The sequence below is a fragment of the Ovis canadensis genome, chromosome 3 (assembly GCF_042477335.2).
Source record: "Ovis canadensis isolate MfBH-ARS-UI-01 breed Bighorn chromosome 3, ARS-UI_OviCan_v2, whole genome shotgun sequence".
NCBI lineage: Eukaryota > Metazoa > Chordata > Mammalia > Artiodactyla > Bovidae > Ovis > Ovis canadensis.
Window position 1 is genome coordinate 11,516,798 of NC_091247.1, and position 23,149 is coordinate 11,539,946.

At 55.6% G+C, this 23,149-nt stretch overlaps 1 protein-coding gene across 5 annotated transcripts in view; it reads right to left on the reverse strand.

The window, feature by feature from the left end:
• NEK6 (NIMA related kinase 6) overlaps positions 1 to 23,149 on the reverse strand; it is an 84,240-nt gene that overhangs the window by 17,473 nt on the left and 43,618 nt on the right. For all 5 annotated transcript variants that reach the window (XM_069582513.1, XM_069582511.1, XM_069582514.1 and 2 more), the window contains 5 exons: positions 13,571 to 13,711; positions 12,121 to 12,183; positions 8,702 to 8,812; positions 4,696 to 4,804; positions 3,588 to 3,695 (listed from right to left, as the gene is read on the reverse strand). In XM_069582513.1, coding sequence (XP_069438614.1) covers positions 3,588 to 3,695; positions 4,696 to 4,804; positions 8,702 to 8,812; positions 12,121 to 12,183; positions 13,571 to 13,711 — 532 coding nt within the window. The remainder of the gene's footprint in view (positions 1 to 3,587; positions 3,696 to 4,695; positions 4,805 to 8,701; positions 8,813 to 12,120; positions 12,184 to 13,570; positions 13,712 to 23,149) is intronic.

Sequence of the window (23,149 nt, forward strand, 5' to 3'; positions counted from 1 at the left end):
GTTTAGCGACTTCAAGAAAGGGAAATAAAGCCCCTGGGAGGGGCCAAGGCAGCTCCAGGTCCCTAGTGGACCCTTGCTCCTTGGGCACAGCTGAATCAGACAGCCCAGCACTGTGCACACAGTGGGCCTGCCACGTACCATTCTGCTTGCCCCCCACACAGTGCCACCCTGGGTCTGTCCGGGAACCCCCTGAGAGCAGGAAAGGTGGTATCACCTCATGTTCCCATAACCTCACATCTCCCACCCAGCCCAGGACCAGGGCATTTGGCCTGGGGAACGGAGAAGGTATGTATGCCCCACAGCCAGGCCAGGGGTCGGTGACATGGAAAACAGCCTGACTGTGGGTACCTGACAAGGGTCGCCCCCAACCAGACCTGTCTTCTCCAGCCCCCCTGAAAGGCAGGGTGGGGCACGGTACTGGCCTGGATGTGAGCCTGCCTCACCTCCCACCCGATCCCAGCCCGAGGCCGTCGGGTCTCGAGGCAGAGCGGGCAGGGCCTGCTCTCCCAGCCCCACAATTTGTCTTGCAGCTGCTGCCGTTGCTCGGAGCGAGACACTTGCTTGTAGCTTGTGAGCTGTGTGTAGGCAAATCTTTCATTTTTCTTTCATTATGCCGGCGTGTACTGTCACTTAATTTTTATGTATGCAATCCTTCCTGACAAATATGATCTGCTGCCTGGTAATTCGTCTGACGCTCATTCTGTTCCGCGCTCTAATTACGGCTCCTATTCCTGACACTGAGGCAGCCGCTCTGCCACCGCTGGGTACCGCACCTGTCAGCCCGGCCATGGCATGACTAATGCCCTTTCATGCCAGCCTCGTGTTAGCAAATATGGAGGCGGGGAGGGGGCTGGGGGAGGAGGCAGCAGGAGGAGATGGGATTTGCATAAGCCCTACCCTGGGTCAGCAGCCTCTGGAGACAAGGTGGTTGCTGGGGCAACGTGGCTGCCTCGGAACATTCCCCACATAGTAGGTGCACAGAGAGGCAACGGATGAATAATTCATACCCACGCACGGGGTGTGAGGGAGGCTCTGCCCCCCAAGTCCTTCCTGAGTCACAAAGCACCTGCAATTAGTGCAGCCTTCTGCCCCACAGAATGTGTGTACGAGACAGCTGTTTGTGGAACCTCGCTATGGAAGGGTGTCTTTTCTCCTGGTCTCTGAGACTTCAGACCTGGGCTCTGGCTTGGCACTGTCACCTTCGTGGGGCCTAGCCCTTGGTTCTGGCCGCAGGGCCTTGCTGAGCCCGTGCGGGCCTCTCAACTCGATGGGCACACGGCCCCAGGAGGGCTCCTTCCGCCTACCACGAGACCCGACAACCACTCAGAGGCTGTGGGAAGAGCCTGGCTTACCCGGGCAGCCTTTTCCCAAGTTCCAATTCCTTCTCATTAATATAATAAGTGCACCAGTCCAAGTCGATAAACTCACACTGTCGGACGAGCCCGCATTTCTGCCCGCTCCTAACGATGTGATCTTAACCAGCTCTGACTTGTGCCGCAGTTTTTCCCCGGCGGGACAGAGGAGGGTTGGGACCTGACTGACAGGGGACAGGAGGCAGTGGCTTTAACTCTGCTCTTTGATCGTTTCTCTTGAATTTCTGGCCTTTCTGAAGCCCTTGCACCAGAGAGGTAAACAGTCCCAAGCTGACAAGACACAATGATTTTCCCAAAGAGAAGGATATGGGGAAGCGAGAAAGAGACGGCTTCCTCCCAGGTACGGGGAGTCAGTGCCCGAGCTCCGGAGGCAGATCCTTCCAGGGCTCCCGTCCCTGGGCTCCTGGAAGAACCGGGCGCTGCACCGGGAGGGCCACATCAGGGCCCGGCTCTGCCATTATAGAACTCAGAAGAGTCCCTCAAGCTCCCTGGGTCTCAGATTCCTCATCAGTGCAGAGGAAGGAGCCTATGGACCCTGACATCTGCTTGAGGCATGACCGAAGCATCGCCCTCAAGGGTTGGCGGGTCCTTAAACATCCTTTCGTTCTGACCTAACAGAAGAGCAACAGTGCACCAGCTGCTAAGGAGGCCGGGCCAGAGGTCCTCTGAGGTCAGATGAGGATGACGGTTTCAAAACAACCACATACACACACGCACTTACACAGTCACACACACTTACAGTCTGTCCGGTTCCCAGCTGGGAGCTGTTGATCTCTGAGCTAGCCTGTTTCTCCAGACTGTGTGCTATACCCTGAGAGCCTCGAGCCATAGGGACCTGTATGAACAGTGACAGTTTCCACCAGGAAAGCGTGTCTTCCAGAAGGCTGCTGTGTGTCTCTTGGCACGCCGCAGGCTCTCAGGGGTGTAGCACACAGGAAGACCAGAGATGCACTGGCTGGGCCACGGAGTGCGGGGGACGCGAGTAGACAACAGAGCGGTGTTCGAGGGGCTCGGCCTGTGCACGAGACCAGCTCCCTCCTGTGGATGCGGCACCAAATGGGGGAGGTGAGTCTCAGGCGCCGTCCCCTGCAGATGCCACGACAAAGAGCCAGGAACTGCTGGGGGTTGGGGAAATGCCCCTGCACCCTGCCCTGGCCTGAAATGTTCCCACGCAGCCCTGGTCACAGCACCCAAGGGACCCTACTTCTGTGTTCCACACACACTGGGGACTTCGCTGGTTTCTAATCAAATGTAAAATTCTCCAGTGGTCCAAGTTTCGCATTTGCTCACATATCTGGAGAAGGAAATGGCAACCCACTCCAGTACGCTTGCCTGGAAAATCCCATGGACAGAGGAGCCTGGTAGGCTACAGTCCATGAGGTCGCAAAGAGTCAGACACGACTGAGCAACTTCACTCACTCACTCATATCTGGATTCTGAAGCTGGACAGTGCTTAACATGACCCGAAACACACATGTGACCTCCAAGTCTCCTCCGGTGTTGGGCCCCCAGTGCCCCCGCACTCCTGGGATGGTGTTCCCACTGAGCTCAGCCTTCGAGGCCCCGCTTGCCTTCCTTGCCACCCAAGGGCCCTCGACCCTCCCCATGCCATCGTTTCCTCCATACCTCACCAGCTCCTAGTCACTCCCCACACTTCAGCTACAAAGTCACCTCCACCATGAAAGCACTGGGCTCCTGTAGCTTTGAAACGGCCGGGTTAAAAGCCAAAAGCTGTAAACAGCCCAAACATCCCCAGCAGGAGGAACGGGCTGAATGTACATGAATGAATGAAGTGTCACGATCTCACGTGTTGGCGGGTCCTTGAATATCCTTTTGTTCTGACCTAACAGAAGAGCCATGGTGCACCAGCTGCTAGGGAGACCGGGCCAGGGGTCCTCCAGGGTCAGATGGGGATGAGAGCTTCAAAACCACCACACCCACACACAATGGGACACCATGCAGCAATGAGAAAAATGACATGGTGGTCTCTGCGATCGCAGAGCCACACCTCCCTATCCCTAAAACATGAGCTTGTGAGGACATGGGTGGTCGCATCCTGGGCTCCTCCAGTCCTTGGGTTTACTCCCCTCTGGCCACCGTTCTGAAGAAGAATGTCTGAGGTTCTAACCAAAGGCACCGCGGGGACAGGGTTCGCACCTCCCCACGTCATCCAGGACTTTGGGGGTTGCTGGGGTGTGAATGGCCTGTCCTTACCTAGGGAGTGGGCCGCGGTGGTCTCTGAGCTGAAGAAACGGCCCAGGCCGAGGTCGCCCAGCTTCACGATGCCTGTGGCTGTGATGAACACGTTGGCAGGCTTGATGTCTGCAGGGGAAGGAGAGGGGGTTGGTGTGGGGTCTGCGGTGAGGCTGCCTGGTGGTGAGGGGAAGAAGGGAGGAGGAGGCCTGGGGGTGGGCAGAGAGTGGGGCCCTTCAGGTGATGGGTTTAGTCCCCAGTCCTGCTCTCTCAGGGCAAGGCCCTGGCCCTGTCTCTGCCCAGCTGCGGGACTTTGAGAAACGTAACCTCAGTTTCCTCATCTGTAAGATGGGTCTAACTTCACTACAGCTCAGGGCTGCTGTGAGGTCTAGGAGTGCAGGGATTTTTGTTCTGTTTCTTCTTTTTCAGCAGAGTGGGTACTCTATGCAGGTCTGTATAACAGATGAAGGAGGCGCTCAGGGAGGTAACCTGTGCTGTTCCCCAGTCACCAGGCAGTGCCTCACACACAGCAGACACTGATCAACGTGGGCAAAATGAGCAAATGGAGGAATGAGTAAAGGCATCTAGCTAAAGCACACAGCGCTCTGCCAGGCACCAGTAGGCCCTTTGCTCACAGTCTAGGATGATGTCAGCTCTTTGAAACACTCATCTCCTCTGTCCAGCCAACTCCTACTAAGACTTCAAAGCCCAGGTGAAAGGTTCCCTTTTCCAGGATGATTTCCTGCCCTCCCAGGCAGAGCTGGCGGCAGTACCGGAACTAGCCATGACTTCCCTGCCAGGCTCTCCACCCACCCTACCCTCGCTGCAGCCCCTCTTGCTGGCTCCGGGCTGGTTTCGGGGACTGGAGATTATGTGTTGAGCATGGCCCCTGTTTCTGAGGTTCCTGCAACTACACGGCACTTGGTGCTCTCACCTTGTGGAGGCCCCTGACAAGGGCATAAGGTCCAGGGTGCCGTCAAGTCTGAGGTCGCCCACTCCCATTCTCTGACGCTGTAAGGACAGGTGAGATGCTGGCCACCCACCGGATGGGGATACAAGGCGGTCGCCCTCCTCAGGCTGTTCCGAGCAGCCTAGGGGAAGGCTGTGTCCTGCGGCCCCTGGCACGTACCACGGTGCATGACCCGGCGGGAGTGCATGTGCTCCACGGCGCTGCAGAGCTGCACGAAGTACTTCCACACGGTCCTCTCCGGGATGAGCCGCTTCTGCTTCTTGAAGTACTGCGGAGGGGGAGACAGACACACAGACAGGCTCAGGTGACGGGCCTGGGAGGGCCACTGTAGGGTCCCAGCTCCAGGGGTCACGTGTCCACCCTCAGCACCAGGCTCCCTGAAGGCGGGGCCGGCCTGGCCAGAGGGGATGTCCTGACGGCTTCTCTGAAGGAATGCTGGGATCACATCTTGAAGGCTGCTCTCTATGACCCTTTACCTAGAGTCTCTTGGACACAAGTCCATTTCCTCCCACACTGCCCGACAGGGATTAGTTCCTTGCAGGAGTGACTGGTGTGGGCTCTCTGCCCTGGGCCTGGCCCAGCCCAGGATGGGGGCACCCAAGACCTGCTTGGTGATTAAATCTCAGCTCCCTTCCTGGGAGCCAGCACATGTAACCATGAACAAGCGTGGCAATGACCTCCAGGAAGCAGGCTTGACAGTCTGGAATGGACTTTCCAGTTTCAACAGGCACAACCTATTTTGTTGCCTGGAAAATCATACTTAACACTCCAGAAAAAAAAAAAGTAAAAAAACAAAAGCTTAAAACCCAAAACCTACCCAGGCTGCACTGAGTGATCTGTAAGTAACCCAAGGTCCTGAAAGCTCAATCAACCAGGAACATGCCCTCGTCCACTGTTCAGATCAGCATCCCTCCGGGGGAGCTCCTGTGGGCCAGGCCCGTAGGGGTCGGGGACGTAATTCACCCACCCGTCATGTGGAACTTAGTTTTTGTTCACTTAGAGCAACCATCTTTTCCCAAAGCAGCCAGAGGTGAAGACTTGGTCCACATGTCAAGCAGCCACACCGGCACAGGGAAGACCCAGGACACACTCGCAGCCTGAGGCAGGAGGCGGGACCCGAGCTAACCTCTGCTAAGCACCTGCCATGTGCAGCCTCTGTGCTGGGCTCCACAGTGATGGCTGCACCCATCTCACAGATGGGGAAACTGAGGGCCACACAGGAGCAGTAAGGGGCAGAGTTACAACAGCTCAACCTGGGAAGCCCAAGCTCTTAACCCACTTCTAATGGTACCAGTAACCACCTGATGAAGGCCCAAGGTCAGAGAGGTTCAGGAACTTGCCCAGGGTCATCCAGCAGGGGCGGCAGAGCTGGGACCGGATGTGGACACCTCCAACCTTGGTACAGTCATAGTGGGAAGCCCCTGGACTGGCTCTAATGTCCCAGGAGGCTCTTCTACGGCTCCATTCTGGGAGGGGACCTCATGCGTCAGCTGCCCCTGGCTCCCGGCACAGAGCTCCCCCAGGACCACCTCAGGCCTCCGTAGTGGGCCGTGCTGTGGTGTTATTTGTGCCCTGATGTTAGCTAATCCTCATTATAGCATTTAAATGGGGACATGCACGGCTGTGCGTGGTGATTTTCTAAATGTCACGTCCTATTGGTGCGGGTGACATTTAGCAGGAAGGCGCGGAGTCTCTGGTGGGTTCTGGGGTGGCAGCAGCTCCGGCTTCACCATCCATCGTAAATAACGCCAGCACACGGCCCTGGCGGTGCTGCTTGGCTCTGGAGGCTGGGGGCCTTTGGGACAGAGGGTCTGCTGGCCAGCCACCTCCCTGTCAGGCCAGGACTCAGTGTGGCCCCAGGCTGAGCCCTGCCTAGGGCCCCATTCCCTCCAAAAGCCGGAGGCAGCTAGAGAGCAGGAAAGGCCAGAGAACAGCTGCTCCCAGGCCCCGAGCACTGTGCTGGGTGCATTACAGATGGGAAACTGAGGTACAGGGAGCTGCCCAGGTCATCCCGCAGGTGTGTCTGACCCTGGGCCCAGGGTCTTCCTACTCCCTTGCCTTGCCTGTCTGAGCTGCTCTGCCTGCAAGGCCACAGACTCAGCAGGGGAAGGGGAGGGTGAGGGGCCCTTGACGGAGGGAGGGAGGTGCCAGGCCATATAAGGAGGAGGGCTCCTGAGACAGGAGGGCCTGAAGCACCTGGAAGCTGGGCCACCGCCCTAGAAACCAAGGGTGTGAGTAACCGACTTGAACCCTGGGTCAAGGTTGGCCCAGGGTAAGTTGGGGTGAGGGGAGGCACCACCCCAGGCCAGGTGCAAAGGATGCTGGATGCCACCACACCTCCCTCCTGTCTCTCCTGGATGGAAGGAGCTTGCATCCAGGCCCTGCAGCTCCCGAGCGGCCCTCCCCGATGAGGCCCCCACAACTGCAGTGGAAACTGAGGTTCAGGTAGGGGAGGGATCTATAATTTGCCCAGCACCCCCAACTCCCCATTGTCTGACTCCAGCCCCCTCCATGAGCTGAGAGGCTGTGAGGGAGGGGGTTTGAGGGCCATGGGGGCTGACAGGGTGCAGCACCCTGACCAGACAAAGTGCTCTGTGGACCCTGGGCTTCTATCCCTCTGGGCTCTGGCACAAGCTATTCTGCCTCTAGGCTTGCAGGTCTCCCCTCAGGTCTCTGCTAATGTGTCACTTCCTCCAGGAAGCCTTCCCTGCTAACATGTCACCTCCTCCAGGAAGCCTTCCATGGTTCCCACAGACCCTGAACTTGGCTTGTTCATGGCTGTGCGTGACTGCTCGTTCATAGGTCTGCTCTCCCATCAGAAGGCGCGCTCCCTGAGGGCCGTGCCTAGGCCAGCAGCATGGGGGTGGGCACAGAGCGGGTCTGGATGCATGGTATTCAGTGAGAGAATGACGCAGGAAGGAGAAAAAGAGTGGGGGGAGCGGGGGAGAAGTGAGATGTGATACAGCACATCTGTTCCCACCAGGGATCTGCGTGGAGATTAACATCCCTGCAAACGCATTAATATGTCAACGAAAGTATAAAAGCAGGTGATAACAGCTCAAGTAATGCTGCTTCCCAGAGACGCCCGTATTCCTAGGAGCCAAATTTCAGAAGAGCAGGTACCGAGCAATCATTCAATCCCCAGTGCCTGGTGGGAAAGACGCAGCGTCTATGACCGTCTGCAAGTATGGCTGGGAGCAGAGTGGGGGCTCGAGCATGGCCCAGCCCGGCTCAGGGACAGACTGGGCTCGGGGGAGGAGCGATGCAGGCCCACCAACACGGTCTGTGGATGAGGGTCCAGACAGCCGGGGAGTGAGGACCTTGAGGGAGGAGGGGTGAGTGAAGCTGAGCACGCTGGCCCAGGGATCCCATTTAGAGACTGTGCTACCGCAGGCAGGTGACAAAACCTCTCTGAGCCTCGCTATTTAAGGATAGTATGGACTCAGTGAGTGAGGCAGATGCTCAGCACGGCTGTGACCTGCAGTGGGTGCCCCATCGGTGGGGCTGTGATGGTCCCCGTGTCCAGGCTCAGGTGGACCCAGTCCTGGGCTCAAGGCGGGGGTGTGAACGGGCAGTCTGGGGGCTGCTGTGGGACTTGGCAGGTTGCTTAAAATCTCTGAGATCCCTGACCTCGCCCATTATATGGGAAGGAAGATGTCTCTCAAGGGGTGAGGGGCTCAGGAAGGTCCCCTGGGGATGATGCCACCGGAGGGCCACTGGAAGCAGAGACCTGGGCCACAGGCACGGGTCTGTCCCCATGTTGCTGGGGATCCTCAGGTAACTCTTCCAGCCTCTCTGGGCTTAGTTTTCCCTTCTATAAAATGAGGCAGAAGACACTTTCCCAGAGTCTGAGACCTGGGGTCTGACCTACAGGGGGTTATACCCCATCCCTTCTGCGAGGCAAAAGTGGCATGAGCCCATGGGTGGGCTGGGGTGGTGAGGGACTACAGATGGGTCTTTTCTGCCTGTGGCTGACCCTCTCCCAGCAAGTGTGGATGGGACCATAACTGAGGCCTCTGGGCATCAGCAAGGGGGGCGGGGGGCGAGTGTCCTTGAGTGGCTGCCTCTGCCTGAGGCCAGAGCACTGGGGGATCTGGGCTGAGGTAGGGGGGCACCTGACCTGGGCAGTCCCCCGAGACCCAGCTCTCCCGCCAGGCACCCTCACCTTGATCATCTGTGATAGGTCACCCGCATCCGCCAGCTCCAGCACAATGTTCAGCTCATTGTCCTCAATGAATGAGTCCAAATACTTGATGATGTTTGGATGGTTCAGTTGCTGCCCAAAGAGAGAAAAAGAGGGAGATGGAGTCAGTGAGAGATGATACAGTTGGAGAGGCGAGTATCTGGGGGGAATGGCCTGCAGACCTGGGTGACACTGGGAAAGCCATTTTGCATCCCTGAGCCTCAGTGTCCCCCTCTGTAAAATGGGCATAATCTTTTGCAGAGAAACTGTGAAGATTACACGGGCTGATACCCCTGAAATATCTACATGGTGACCACTTGCAGCTAAGACTCAACAGACACTGAGGAAATGACCCTTTTCTCCCTCCTCCTCTTCATCATCAGCACCACCCAGGCCCCTCCAGGGTAGGGCCAGGCCCCCACCACTCCACCTCTGTACTCAGTGGTCCTGGAATACTTGGAAGTGTCCACCTCCTTCCTTCTTCCTTCCCACTTTCTCAATTTCTGACCCACCCTTTGTGAAATCTTGAGAAAACATCATTCCTGGTGTGAGAGCTGCCCTGAGCATGGTGCTCAGTGATGAAGCCCTGATTCTGGCCTGATCACCGTGGCCCGTGTGATCGTCGGATAGGACTGCGCCCCACTGGCCGGAAGTCAGACCCTGCTCGGCTGACAGGAGACCCTGGCATTCCTTACGACTTAAACTATACCGAAATGACCCCAGGATCTAGGGAAGGCAGAGGGACTCAAATATTCTGCCACAGCATGGTCAGCCTGTCCAGCGGGGGTCCCACCCAGAGGCCACTTGAAAGCACATTTTTCCAAAGGCCCAGAAGGTGCTATGTGAGGGGCACGTATTTATGCTGCGCCACTGTTCTGCCCCTCCTGGCAGCCTCTCACTGGTCCTGGCATGAACAGCATGAATGATGCCGCCCAGTGGCCCCTCTAAGGACCGTGCTTCTTTCTGTTTTGTAGGAAACACCCCGTGCCCTGGCACATCCTGTTGACTTCCCACAGGCAGGCTGGAGAGGTGGGTCACGTTCTGCAAAGGGTCTGGCCTGGTGGCAGAGGTTATAACCATGGCAATGGGGGCTGCTTCTGACCAGATGCTACACTGAGTCCTTTCAATGCATCTTCTCACTAATCCCATGACAACACCTCTGAAGACAGCACTCTCGTCATCAACCCCTTAGACAGATGAGAAAACCAAGGCCCCACGTGGTCAGCAGCTTACCCACGGCCCCAGAGCTAGTGAGCAAGGGGTGTATCTGCCTGCGAAGCCCACAGCTGACTACGCTCAGTGGCACTGCAGCCTGGGGGCGGGTCAGAGCCCCCGCACCAGGCAGGCCTGGGTCATGCCACCTGGGGCGGCCTCACCAAAGAGGCTGTGATCACTCAGTTCTGAGCCCAAGAACCAAACAGGCTGGCTCAGTGTGTACACGTGTACAATCCCTTACTCACATGAGCAACACACGTGTGTTCTTGGCCACGAGTAGGGAGACAGGGGTGTGTGATCCAGACAGCCACTCCCCAGGGCTGGGGAATCAGAGTTTCAGGGATCACAACTGGGTCCAAAGTTAACCATTTAGTAAAACTTTCAAAATGTTATCTGAAGAGTATTTTAGGACCTGTGATAGCTGGAGTTAAGGATACCTCCCTACAAGCCTCTAGGCTCCCCCTTGGGACCCATCACAGCCAAGGGCCACCCCAGCGAGCATCCACAACTCCCATATGGCCGCGACACCTCACGCTCAGCCACTGCGGGGCCCCCTCTTGTCCCCACATTCAAGTCTCACATCCTGAATGTGGCATTCGAGTCCACCGTGACCTGCACGCCCATCCATGCTGCCACGGCTCCTGCAGCAGGCCCGTCTCAGCCTTCCAGATTCTGAGAGCAGGCCCTGGGCGCTGCACGACTTCCCTGGGGCCCTTGCGTCTGCCAGCGTCACTCGACGGTCACCATCTGCCGCCTGTCTGTTCTCCCTCCTGCCTGGGAATCCCTGGGCGGTGGGGTGGCGGGTGCCATGGTTGACAGTACCAGTAGCCCCACTTTACAGGAAGCTGCCAAGCAAGCTTGCTCTCTATGTGGGGAGACAGGACACCAAGTCAGTGCTGACTGTGTGCTCTCCTGTGCCAGGCCCTCTTCAGACACTATTTTATTTTAAAAATTTTTTCATTGGTTTATTTTTTGGCCATGCCACGCTGCTTGCAGGATCTCAGTTCCTCAGCCAGAGACTGAATCCAGGTCCCGGAAAGGAAATCCTGGAATCCTAACCACTAGGCCAGCAGGGAACTCCCCCGATACTATTTTATTTAATTCTCTCTATCTGCCCATATCCTGTGAGGCCAGCATTCTCTCCATTGAGCTGATGGGCAAACTGAGGCTCAGGGAGGTTAAGTCATATGCTTAAGGTCACACAGCTTGTAAACGAAGACATCAGCGTTTGAATCCAGGATCCCGGGCCTCCAAAGCCCATCCCTTTTTTTCTCCTCCATCACCTCCTAATTCTCAGGTGGAATCCTGAACCTGGGGAGGAGGGCAGAGCCCCAGGGAGAGCCACCCCTAGACCAGGGAAATAGGTCTAGTCCAGAAAGTTCTGTCATCTCTGACTCTCAGGGGACCGGAGGGGAAGCCAGCAGGAAGGCGGAAAGGATGACCATAGACACCATCCACCACCATCCCTTGCCCTGGACAGGCCCCGCAGGTCTGTCCTTCATACAACCCTGTCCAGCTCTGGTGGAACCAAGGACTTCTGCCCACAGAGGGGCAGGCACATCAGCTACTCCCGGGGGGCCCCATCCCCAGCTGTGCATCCTGCCTCCTCCCTGTTGGAGGCCTGGCTAGAGTCCAAAAGGTGGACAACTCAGGGGCCCCAAGCCCCTCTAGCTCCCAGAACCTGGGGCCCTGTGCTTGGCTGTTAATTCTGCCCAGTGCCCCAGACTGGCTCGGCTCTGTCTCCCTGGCATAGAGCATCTCCTGGATGCACAAGAATGGGAGAGAAGAAGAGAACACACCTGGCTGAATATTCAGATGTGTGTGCCTCTGAGTAGAAATACAAGGGCACAAGGCTGAGAGCAAAGATGTAATGAGACCGACAGGGAGACAGACAGACAGACCGCAGTCGGACCCAATGCCCACCTCTGCTCCTTCCCCAACAGCCTGGTCCACGGCTGCCACATCCAGATCCGCAAGGGGCACGGACAGCCAGTCTTGGGGCGCCGCGAGGACTGGGCAGAGGTGAGGTGGGGTCCCCACTCAGCCACAGGAGGACAAACCAGCCACTGCCCTCCTCCAAAATACGTTGTTTCTGAATTTAAAGGGCTAAGGGGCTATGATGGTCACGACATAGCCCAGCCTGGCCCAAGGAAGCGTGGGGCTCCTGCTCGGCGCAGGGCACTCACCTTCAGGAGGCCGATCTCCTTGACACAGTCCTGCCTGGCCTTGGCGTCCATCATCTCAAATATCTTGAGTGAGAGAAGACAGAGAAAGAGTGGTTAAAACCAGCACCCAGAGCCCCAGAGGGAACACAAGGCCCAGGACCCCAATCTGGGTTCTCACGCCTCCTTGCAGAGGGAACCCTTAGGACAATGGTTCGGTTAACTGGGTGCCCATCACGTGCCAGGCACTGTGCTGACCAATTCCCACCAAATCATCTCAGTAGCTCCTATGAGGCGGGGATTACTGCGGCCAACTTACAGAGGAGGAGACTGAGGTCCAGAGAAGTCCTGTGACTTGCTAAGGTCATGCACCGGTAAGGGGTAGGACAGGAAATACCCTTGGAGCCTCAGTCTTCACGTCTATAAATGGGGCCAACAGCCTGACCTCACTGGGCAGTCATGTGGACCAAGTTAGAAGAAAGGGTGTAGCATGCACCCCCTGATGGCCCCCAGGACCTGTGTTCACTGCACGTGGGGCCTCCCAGCACATCCTAACTTATAGGAACAAACCAGAGGGCGATACTACAGCCGCCCCACCGCAGAACCCATCCCAGCACTAAAGACCAACACAGAGAGAACCCGGGTGAGCCCGTCCCCGGCAGACAAACGCAGAACACGGGCCTTTCCTGAACCGAGGAGCCCGTGTCCCCTCCAGCCATCCCAGGCCACGTGTGCAGCACCCAGATCCGCAAGGACAGAATCACACTGTCCGGCTCCAGGTGGGGCTTCTTCGCCCGTCTCCCCACCTCGTGACTGTGTCTGAACTGCCTTCCCTCTGCTGGGCCTCCTCTGCCCAGCCGGTTAATCTCATTCTTTAAGGTAAATGAGCAAGTCGAGGGGCTGTGGAAGCCCTGCTGGAGGACTCAAGGCCATTTCCTGCAGAAAAGAGCCATTCAGAGGGGCCCAAAGGCTCTCACGAGCAGCTTTCTCCTTGAGCTTTGCTGCATAGAATACATCTGCCTGACCCCACTCCTCCGATTAGAAGGGACTCAGAGGTTGGGCAGTAGCCCAGAGCTACCAGAGAGGGTCAGTTGACTGCAGATCTGAGCCTCAGCTCCCACTTAGCTTCCCCCACCAGCCCTGGTAAGTTATTCATGTGTCTGCAGTTTTCCTCCTCCGAAAAATGGGGTGATAATCCCCAACCCACAAAGCCGCTGTCAAGATTCTGTGAGCTCCAGCATAACGCAGGATACAGCAGGCACTCAGCATGTGCTTGTCCTTGTTTTCCTTTATGGTTCACAGGGAGCTTTCGCAAAGACCAGGCCGCCTGATTCTTCCACAGCCCCGTGAGTGAGGAGAGTGCCAGTTTCCCGGGTTTTCTTCAGGGAGTGGCAGGACTAGCCCAGGGCCACAGTGATCAGCCACCAGCCGGCTCCTGCTGTGTAGTTCTGACCCCACGGTGCTGTTGGCTCACCTGCACCTTCTTCAGAGCCACTGTCTTCCTGTCCAGCAAGCAGGTGGCCTTGTACACCTCACTGAACTGCCCTCGGCCAATCTTCTTCTCGATCTGGAAGTCGGCCAGTGAGCAGCGAAAAGACAGGGCCGTGGGGTGCCTCTGGAGGGGAAAGACAGAGGGCATCAGTGACCAGCCAGGCAGAGTGGAGGGCTGACACCTGGGGTGGGGTTTGGGGGGCGGCGCTACCCCTTCCCCAGCCCCGGCAACACCCTTTCAGGGTGAAGGAGGGACCCTGATCGCCCCCTCACTATCAGAGGCCCCTTCGCCCCTTGGCGCTCTCCACACCATCTCCCTTTGATCCCGACGATGCCCCTCTGCAGATCTGGGCTCCTCCACATGCTTGTCTCCATCCCTCAGTATCGGATCACTTGTTCTTTATTCGTTTCTGTCTCCACTCTCGTGGACCAGGGCCTCGTCTGCCTTGGTCACTCCTGAACGCTTTGTCACGGCTGGAGCCGACCAGCAGAGCAGGTGCAATAAACATCTAAGGCAGCAACTAGCAAAGCCACACCGCCAAGGGGAGGGAGGCTCTGCGGGGTCCTGTCAGCCCCAGGGCTCCAGGACACACCCCCAACCCTTATCCTTCAAGTCACCCCATGAAGCAGCAACCTCCCCTCCCAGGGTAGCTTTCCTACCACAGAGATGGGAACACACAGGTTAAACCCGCAGCCTGACATTCGGAGCCCATTCTTTGGATAAACTGTCCCCTTTATGGCAACATGAAGAATCTGGGCACTGTGATGACTCTCCAGGGGTCAGCACTGAAGGCAATGATTAAGCTGCAGGACCTGCCCAGGATGGAGCCAAACAGATGAGGCACAGCGGCCAGGTCCACCCTCTGCCCAAAACACAACTGCAAAGGTGGTCTTAGGAAGAGGAGAGGAGGGGGAGCCACTGTTGGGCCCTAGAAGGGGGCGGGGGGAAGGGCAGAGGGAGCCCCACGACAGCCTGGCAGGTGGGGGAATCACACCCACTGGGGACCCTCCCCACTGGGTGGTGACATGAAGATGGGGTCTCTGTTGCTGCTGGGTGACTTGCACACAGTAGGTGTGCAGAAAGGTGTGCAGAGTTCCTTCAGGGGAACAGGGGTGGGGCAAGAAAGCCAGAGGGCCCCCGGCCCCCCCAACACCTGCCACAGCAGGGCAAGCCACTGTATTTTCAGAAGTGGAAACGCCTCTTCCAGAGTTTGGCCAGAGCCTCTGAGGGGCCAAAGGTCAGGAGTGCCCCTGTGCTGTGTTCTGGAACTCTCCCCACCAGGAATGCCAAGAGCAGACCAGTCATTCCTGGAGGAGCCCTGGGAACCCCCGTGTGACTGGCTGTGGAGCCCGTCAGCCTGGTCACTGGCTGGTGACCTTGGTGGTTACACAAGCTACCCTGAGCCTTGGTTTCCTGTCCATAGGGTAGAAGAAGTAGGGTGGCTAAGAGAATTCGGCAAGATTGCTAAGCCGTGCACACAGTAAGTGCTTAGCGGTTGCAGCCATGTTATGGACAGGCTTGGGCGGGGCAGGAATGAGGAGGTCGGGGTTGGAGGATTGGGGCCTGAGCGGCTACTCCCCACCTCTGTACCTGCCATGGCCCAGCTCTGCATCAAGGAAATTCTAACAGGCACCTTCTTGCCAGGACTGAGAGATGGAACTCAGCTTTGCAGCTCACAATCGCTGGGCCCACCCTGACTCAAGTCTCCAGGCATAATTACCTCCCGTGATGGGAGATTTTAAGACATTCTGCCTGGGGACCTGAGCAGGGGGGTAGGCTGGCGGAGGAGGAAGACGGTGCTCTCATCCACCACCTGCCAGTCTCTGCCAGGTAAGCTCTTTAGTCTCAGCAATGGACCTACAGGCACACCCAGCGTTCACCTCAGAGGAGCGAGCATGTATTTACTAAGCAGGTACTACATGCCAGGCACCGTGCGCGTAGCTTCCCGGGACCCTGTGAGCAGACATCACTGTGACTCCATTTCAGGAAACAGCCTCAGAGGGGAGGCTCCAGACCGTACCGTGAGTAACACTGGGGATTTGAACCAGGACAGGATACTCCCTTCACCCTGTACATGTTACCACCCAACTCTGCTTTCCCATCAAGACCCTGTGACTAGTCAGGCCTCCCAGCTTCAGCCACCTGAGCCCCACCTGTGCCCCCACCATGGGCCTCCGCCTTAGTCCCCTCTGTGCCCCCTGAACTGGGGCTCTGACTTGCCAAGCAAGTGCTCAGGGCACGTGTGTCAAAGGACACAACGAAATGCACTCAAAATAGCTGGGAGCACAAGGGAGTCTGTGACCCGGCCACTGTCACTTCTGTGGGCACAGCGGAAACCACACTCCCTAGAAGAAGGCAACGCTCTGGGCCCCTGGAGGAGCCACACGTGGTCAGGGCGACAGCGCCACGCTGTCTCGCGTGTTAGGCGCCAACCATGCCTCTGCTGGTGTCCTAGGTGATGAGACAGGCTTAACGACTGAAGTCCCCTAACAGCTTGTAAAACGAGGCTTATCAGTCCCACTTTATGATTAAGGACCCTGAGGCACAGCCAGGCAATGGGAGCTGGGACTTGAACTCCCGGATGACGGAAAGCCAGGCATGCTGCCTGGCGACAAGGGGTAGGGTCTCTCTGCCCCACCTGTTTCCCTGGGGACAGTGAGGGTCTGGAGGGCGTGCTCTCTAAGGATCCTACTTCTGCCAATGCGGAGTGATGAGTGGCCAGAGTCCCTGGCACTTTCCACCCACCTCAAGGACGTTCCCCAGAGGCCATGTGGTCCAGCTCCATGGCTGGAAGCTCCCAAAGGATAGGGACATCCCAGCCAGCCTGGCTGACCGCCTTGCACTTCTGAATATGCGATGACCCAGATTTGCATTTCCTATCACAACCCATCCAACCTAATTAGAGGAAGGCTCCAAGGAGGGGGCAGGTTACCCAGGGGGCAGTGCAGCGTGAGGGGGCTCAGGGGCTGCTGCCACCCCCACCGGGGTCAGGACAGGGCCCTGTCCCTGAGGGGACCCCTGCTCAGGCAGGGCTCACTACAGGATACAGGGCTTGTGGGGGTGCAGCTGCCTGAGCCAGCAGAGTCCTGACCCCAATCTAACTCAGGGACTCGGAGCAGAAAAGGAACTGCTGAACTGAGTTCTTGCCCCCAAAGGCCAGGCCTCTCCCTGCTGCCACCCACCTCCTGGGTGGGCCCCCAGCAAGTTCCTGCAGGGGAGAGAGGTGGGCCATGATGGGGGTGTTAGAAACCCAGCCCCAGGACCTCCAGGAGAAGAGGGTCTGGGAGCTCTAAGCTGCTGGGCAAAGACAGGGTTGGCCCCGAACAGCCCACACGACGGTGGGGCCGACAGTCACCCCTCCTGACGGCCTGTCTGAAAACGGCTCATTTAACACTTACTGTCCCGTTATGTCAGGGACCCCACTCTGCCTCCTAGAGAAAATACAACCCCAGGGCCCAGGGTGGCAGAGAGGTGACGGCCACTCTGGCCCAGTCTGCTGAAATGCTGACACTGGGGCCTGGAGGCCTGGGTTCAAGTCCTGGCTCTGCCTCTTCCCAGAGAGCCCTCTGGGCCTCAGTTTCCTCATCTGTCCAACTGGGATCTGTTGAACAACCGTCATCTGTCCAACCGTCATCTAGTTCTTTGTCCTTGGCAAATAGCCCTGGGTGACTGATGGAAGGACAGTCAACTCAGAGGCTGCAGGTACGTCCACTCACCCCTTTACTGTAGCCAGAGGATGTTGGGTAAATGACCTCTCTGAGCCTCAGTTTCCTCATCTGTGAAATGGGCCTATGAAGACCTATTTAAGAGGGTTGTCCAACAACCCTCTAGAGGGCTGTTGGGGGTTAAATAAGTTAATGAGTGAATGCTTAGAAGAGGACCTGGTACTTAGGAAATGCTGCATATTTGGCGTTATTATGTTTGTTATTGTTACTGTTGGTTTGGCATTGCAGAATGTCTGGAGAATGCAGCACGTACTTCCCAGGGGCTGGGGAGAAACAAAGGCAGGGTGTGCACAGTGCCCAGGCAGGTGGGAGCCTGGCCCAGGGAATAAACACAGGGAATTGTCAGCTGGCGTTATCAATACCACTTGCGTTCCCATCCCACCGAGGGTCTGCGCTGAGCATATTCCTAGCTCTGGGTTCTCTAGCTGTAAAAAGTAAAATGTATTTTTAAATGCAAGACTAAGATCAATGACATCCCGTTTCCTTAGCACCCATGGTGCTGGGTGTTTAAAGAACACCATCTCATTTAACTAGGTCTTCATAGCCCCATTTCACATATGAGGAAACTGAAGCTCAGAGAGGTCATTTACCCAACATCCTCTGGCTACAGTAAAGGGATGAGATGGATGTACCTGCAGCCTCTGAGTTGACTGTCCTTCCATCAGTCACCCAGGGCTATTTGCCAGGGACAAAGAACTAGATGATGGGCTTGCCCCCCTTTCTAGGCTGTGCTGTGGGCACCAGAGGCCATTTCTGACTATTCATCCCCCTTCCCCATGGTGGGAGCCCCTTAGTTCTCCCCCAAAGGTAGAAGAGATGGGGTAGAGGGACAGGGAGGTGGCAGTGGGCCTGAGAGGGGGCACTCATGATCTGAGAGAGGAGGAACCCTTGGGAACAACTCCTTGGGCAGTAGGAGGAATCTGGTGGGGTCACGAGTCAAGGATATGGCCAAGGTCCTGAGTCACTTCTAGCTCTGACCCCACTCTCCCAAGAGATGGGAGGACAACATCAGATAAACAGCAGGGGAACCCAGTGTCTTGGACCACTCCAGGATACTGCCACCCCAGAAAGCTTGGTGAAACTCAGCTCTCTTTCCCAAGTCAGATCAAATTAGGCCACAAACGCCCTTCACCCTGTGTTAATTTGAGTTTAAAATGTTTGAACCATGGTAAGCCTCAGCCATCGACAAATCCTTAAAAAAAAAAAAAAAAAACAGGAGCATAAAATTACATGTTAAAAGAATAAAAATGCATCCGCCCAATTAATTTTCTGAAATCTCATTAAAAAATTTAGCCTGACTAAGTCAGACTTCTGACCTGAATTTTAATCATCTTTACACTGGATGGGTCTTTTTTCCCTGATATTTGCAATGCATCATTAATTTTAAGGCAATCGCTTCTACGATTTTAAAAAGCACACTTCATCAGAATGACATTTCCTGTAAACGAACTTCACCTTTAAAGACATCTGACATTGTGTGCCGGGAACTTCTAATGGATTCGGTGTATGTGTATACAGCGATGTGTTTTAAATCTGCCTGGCACAAAAGAAGGGCACGATTTACAGAGAGTCCATATTGTTAGACTCTTTACGAGGCCAGACTCACTAAGCTCTTCATGGTCTGGCTAATTTTGTACCTGAAGCCAGCCTCCCCTCCTGCAGCCCGAGTGGCGAGAAGGGCTCTATGTGGCCACCGGACTTGGAGTCACTGCTGGCTTTCCCTTCGATAGCAAGACGGACAACTTACACGCATCTCGATTTCCTCCCCTGCAGAGAGTTTTAAATAAGATCTCCTCCTCTGGCTTGGTAGGAGGATGGAATGAGGTAAGTGCCAGGCATTGCAATGTAGGTACAACCACCACCGAGACTGTCTCAACTTGGAAGTCTGTCTACACTCAGCTCTGTGCCATCGGCTCATGGGAACGGTGAGCAAGACGCCTGAACATCTAGACGCCTGATGACAAAACCTAACATCATCTCGGCTGTGGCGGCGCCCCCAGGACAAGCCTCATGAACCAAGCTCCGGGAAGGCTGAGCTTAAACACACGGATGAGAGAATCTGGAATCGGCTCCAACGACTAACAAGCAGAGACTTGAAGGGAAACAAACCTTGAAGAGCATCAGCTCCCACGCCAGCAGGCTGGCCACGTCCTTGACCTCCCTCTCCCCCTCATCCCTTCAGTTACCGAGGGCACTTGGTTTCTCCCTGCTGCAAGTCTCTGGAATCTTCCCTCCTCGTGTCCAGCCCATTTAAGGTCAAAGCATCATGTGACCTCCTATTTTCACTTGACTCGTGACCAGCTACTAGGGACATAAAACCCCAACCCTCTGTCAATTTAAATCCGTAATGGGCTTCCCATTTGCTGCAGGTACAATGCCAAATGACAGCGTGGTTTCCAGACCTTTCATAAACACCTGCTGTGCTACCTTACTTGAGCACAGGTGTTTAAATGCTTATCTAACCCGACTGATCCTGCACCTTCAGCTTGGGTTCTTTCTGCTTCCTGAACATCCCCTCTCCCTGTCGTACCCCCAAACTCCTGGTCATCATCAGCCCACGTCATCTCCTTTCTAGAGCTTTCCTCATCAACCCTGACCCCCGGGGCAGAACAAGCCACCCCACTCTCCAGGCTCTCTCTGCGTCCGTTCATCCCTCCCTGGGAGCCTTTCCTCTACATGGTCTTTATCTACTTATGTGTAGGGCTCCCCAGCAGACCCAAGGCAGAAAGGAGACAAGCACTTGCTGAATTTAACACTTGGCAAACACTTCTTGAATTTTAATGGCCATGAATATTTGATCATTAAATCTTATCTACCATTATTGCTTTAGGAAGATTTTCATGAAGATTGTGGTGCCATGCAGAACCAGTGACAGCTGTCCCCATCCCCTGAACATACGCACATTCCTCTCCGAACAGTGACGAATATAACTGAACTTGGCATGTCCCAAGCAGGTTTGCAAAGACTTTCCAGAATGGAAGACACATTAACTGGGGCTTTCTCAGACAAGAACACCTTTCTCCTTCTTGGAAATTCATATGGTTCTTAGTGGGTCAGCTCAGCCTTGCATTTCTTTCCTGATGAAAATGCTCTGAAGCAAACCGGTAAAAATCACAAACCAAAGGGGCATTTTAAGCTCTGTTTCTCAACTCCATTCATTCATTCATTTGAAACCTCCATAAAAGCAAGCATGTTCAGCTTCTCCAAGTCTATATGAATTTCACATAAAATTCTACCCGGTTCAGCAAACTTATTTTCATAGGCTGACAGCACCCAGAGCTAGAAAGCTCCTTCAGATGAACAAACCACTAGCCTTGGACACAGAAGGTTAACAAAAGTCAGAGTTTGCATGTTAACTAAATTGTTTTTCCTACCCTGGGGATATTTCCAGCCCTGGGCTCTTGAGCTGTGAAAACTAAAATGATTTTTAGAATATAAGAGTAAGATCAATCACATACCATTTCCTTAACACCCACAATGCTGGATACCATGTTGGGTGTTTAAAACATACCATCTCACTCTCTTTGTGGCCCCATTTTACAGAAGAAGAAACTGAGGCTCAGAGAGGTCATTTACCCAATGTCACCTGGCTAGTGAGGGAATGGAGTGAGGAACCACATCCTGCCTGGTCCAGAGCACAGCATTCTTGCTATCATGCAGCCTGGCTCTTTTCTCTAAGGATGACTTCAGGGAAACAGCAGTGCCTCCTGCCATAAAGGAAAATGCCTGTGCCATCAATTTGAGGTGTTTCTATGTCCTGAAACAGACAAGATTCGAGCCATGATCTCTCCCCAGACGGTGTTTAAATACCAGTGCTCTACAAGATGAGGGGAGACAGAGCGCTTGACTCTTCATTCCAGCCCCACCCTGCAGCAGCCCCAGCATCAATGTGGCTGTGCCCCAGTTCCACAGACCTGGCCAGATACTGGTGGACCAGGGGCATCTTTCCCGCCAGCCACTTGCCAACGCTGAGTAATCATATCTAATTACACTTAACTACGTCATTACCCACTCCAACATGTGCAAAGAGACACCCGGACGGTGCCGCCACCGCAGCCCACCACCTCCTCGCCTTGTTCATGAAATAATTACAGGCCTCTCTGCTCTGCCAAATGAGGCTGTAATTAACCCTAATTGCTCAAAATGCAACTGGCTAATTCTGGGAGATTAATCAAGGGGGACTCAATTGTTAGTGAATGACTTAATATGACAAATTGCTACATTACCCGAGGAGGCCCGCTGCCCCCAGCCATTGGGGAGGTGTCCTGGTGGACCCTGGACCAGCAGTGTCTACAGGCTTCCCAGTTTTCTGGGACCTGCCGCCCCACATTTCACTGTGAAGATGGGCCCCTACATCCCAGCCAGTGACTGGGATGGGTAGGATGAACAGCATGGTTGCCTGTGGACCTCCTGTGAGCCCACACATATGCAGTTTATACTTCACATGTCACCTCTGTGTGAATCTACAGAGGTGCACCTTTCCTTGGACTGATTAGTCTCACACCAGGAAGCACAGCTGAATGAGAGCTCAGGTACAGGAGAAGGACTTCAGACTCACCTTGCCTCCTCGGCCGGGCACCTTTAGGCAGTGCAGAACCTGTACAACTGTACATGGCAACCCTGTCCAAGAAGGTCAAACACCAGTCCACCTGAAGTCTTCCAACAGAACTAGGCAGTTAGAAGCTGTGACAATCCTAACAAGACTCAGGAAGGTGGCTCTCTCTGAATCTCCTCCTGATTTAGGTCTCATAGGCCTGGGACAAAAGCCAACCCTCAACAATTACTTTTCATCACTCCGGGCTGCCCACAGCACCCAACAGCATCTGGCACCGGCCAATCTGTCCAGCCAAGTTCCTTGCCCCCCTTCAGGTCTCTGCAAGCCACTGACTCCAGGAGGTCTCTCTGGTCCCCTAGTTTAGACCACATGCCTTGTTGAGTTCCACGGCCCCCAGTTTCTTCTGCTTCCTTTCTTGTCTTTCTCTCCCGTGAGGCTGTGTGCTCCTTAAAAGCAGACCTGGCTCTGTTAGCACACGACTGTGTCCTGGGTGGATGCACGCAGCTCACGAACCTGGCAGGTGAAGCCCCACCCAGAAGATTCTGTCTAGGAAGGTAGGCCGACCTGGGAGGCAGTGTCCCAGTGCATGCAATCGTGGCCCTGACCCAGCGCCTGTGCTCAGCTCTGGACGCAGCACAGAGCAGAGAGGGGAACAGGAAGGCTCCTCAGGGGCAGCGGCATTTGGACTGAGGCCTGGAGGAGTCGAGGAGGGCACCCCAGGGAAAAGTGCAAAGTGAAAGGTGTGGGGTGTGCGGGCAGCCCAGAATCCCAGAAGCCACTTTCTGAGAAGCTGCGAAAGGCTGCCTGGCTCTCCGAGGTTCTACACAGAGGGTGGGTGGGGCAGGTGGAAGGGAACCAGTGTCCCTGAAACTCTGCTGCCCAGACAAAGAGGCTACGGGGAGGGCCAGAGCACAGCTGAGACCAGAAAGGAGGAGTCCGGCTCAGTCAGGAAGCACATTCTGATCCCAGGTGCGCTCCGCCTGTTCCCCTGCACCCCTCACTCTGCCCAGGCCTCTAGGACTCCCTCTACGTCTGTCCTAACCAGCGCTGATCCCTCTGAAATAAAGCCCTTCCATTCACATGGAAACCCCAGGGGCAGATCCAATGCCTGGCGTCCCAGCCCAGAGGGCATCTGTGAGTGTGGCTGACAGGTGGAGGGCCGAATGGTCAGGCGGTGACTCTGCCCCCATCACGGGAAGCATTCAAGGTGTCTGGGGCTGCTGAGGGGCTTCCTCTCGTGGCCAGGATGAAGCAGCCTCAGGGATCAGTGATCCTCTGAGA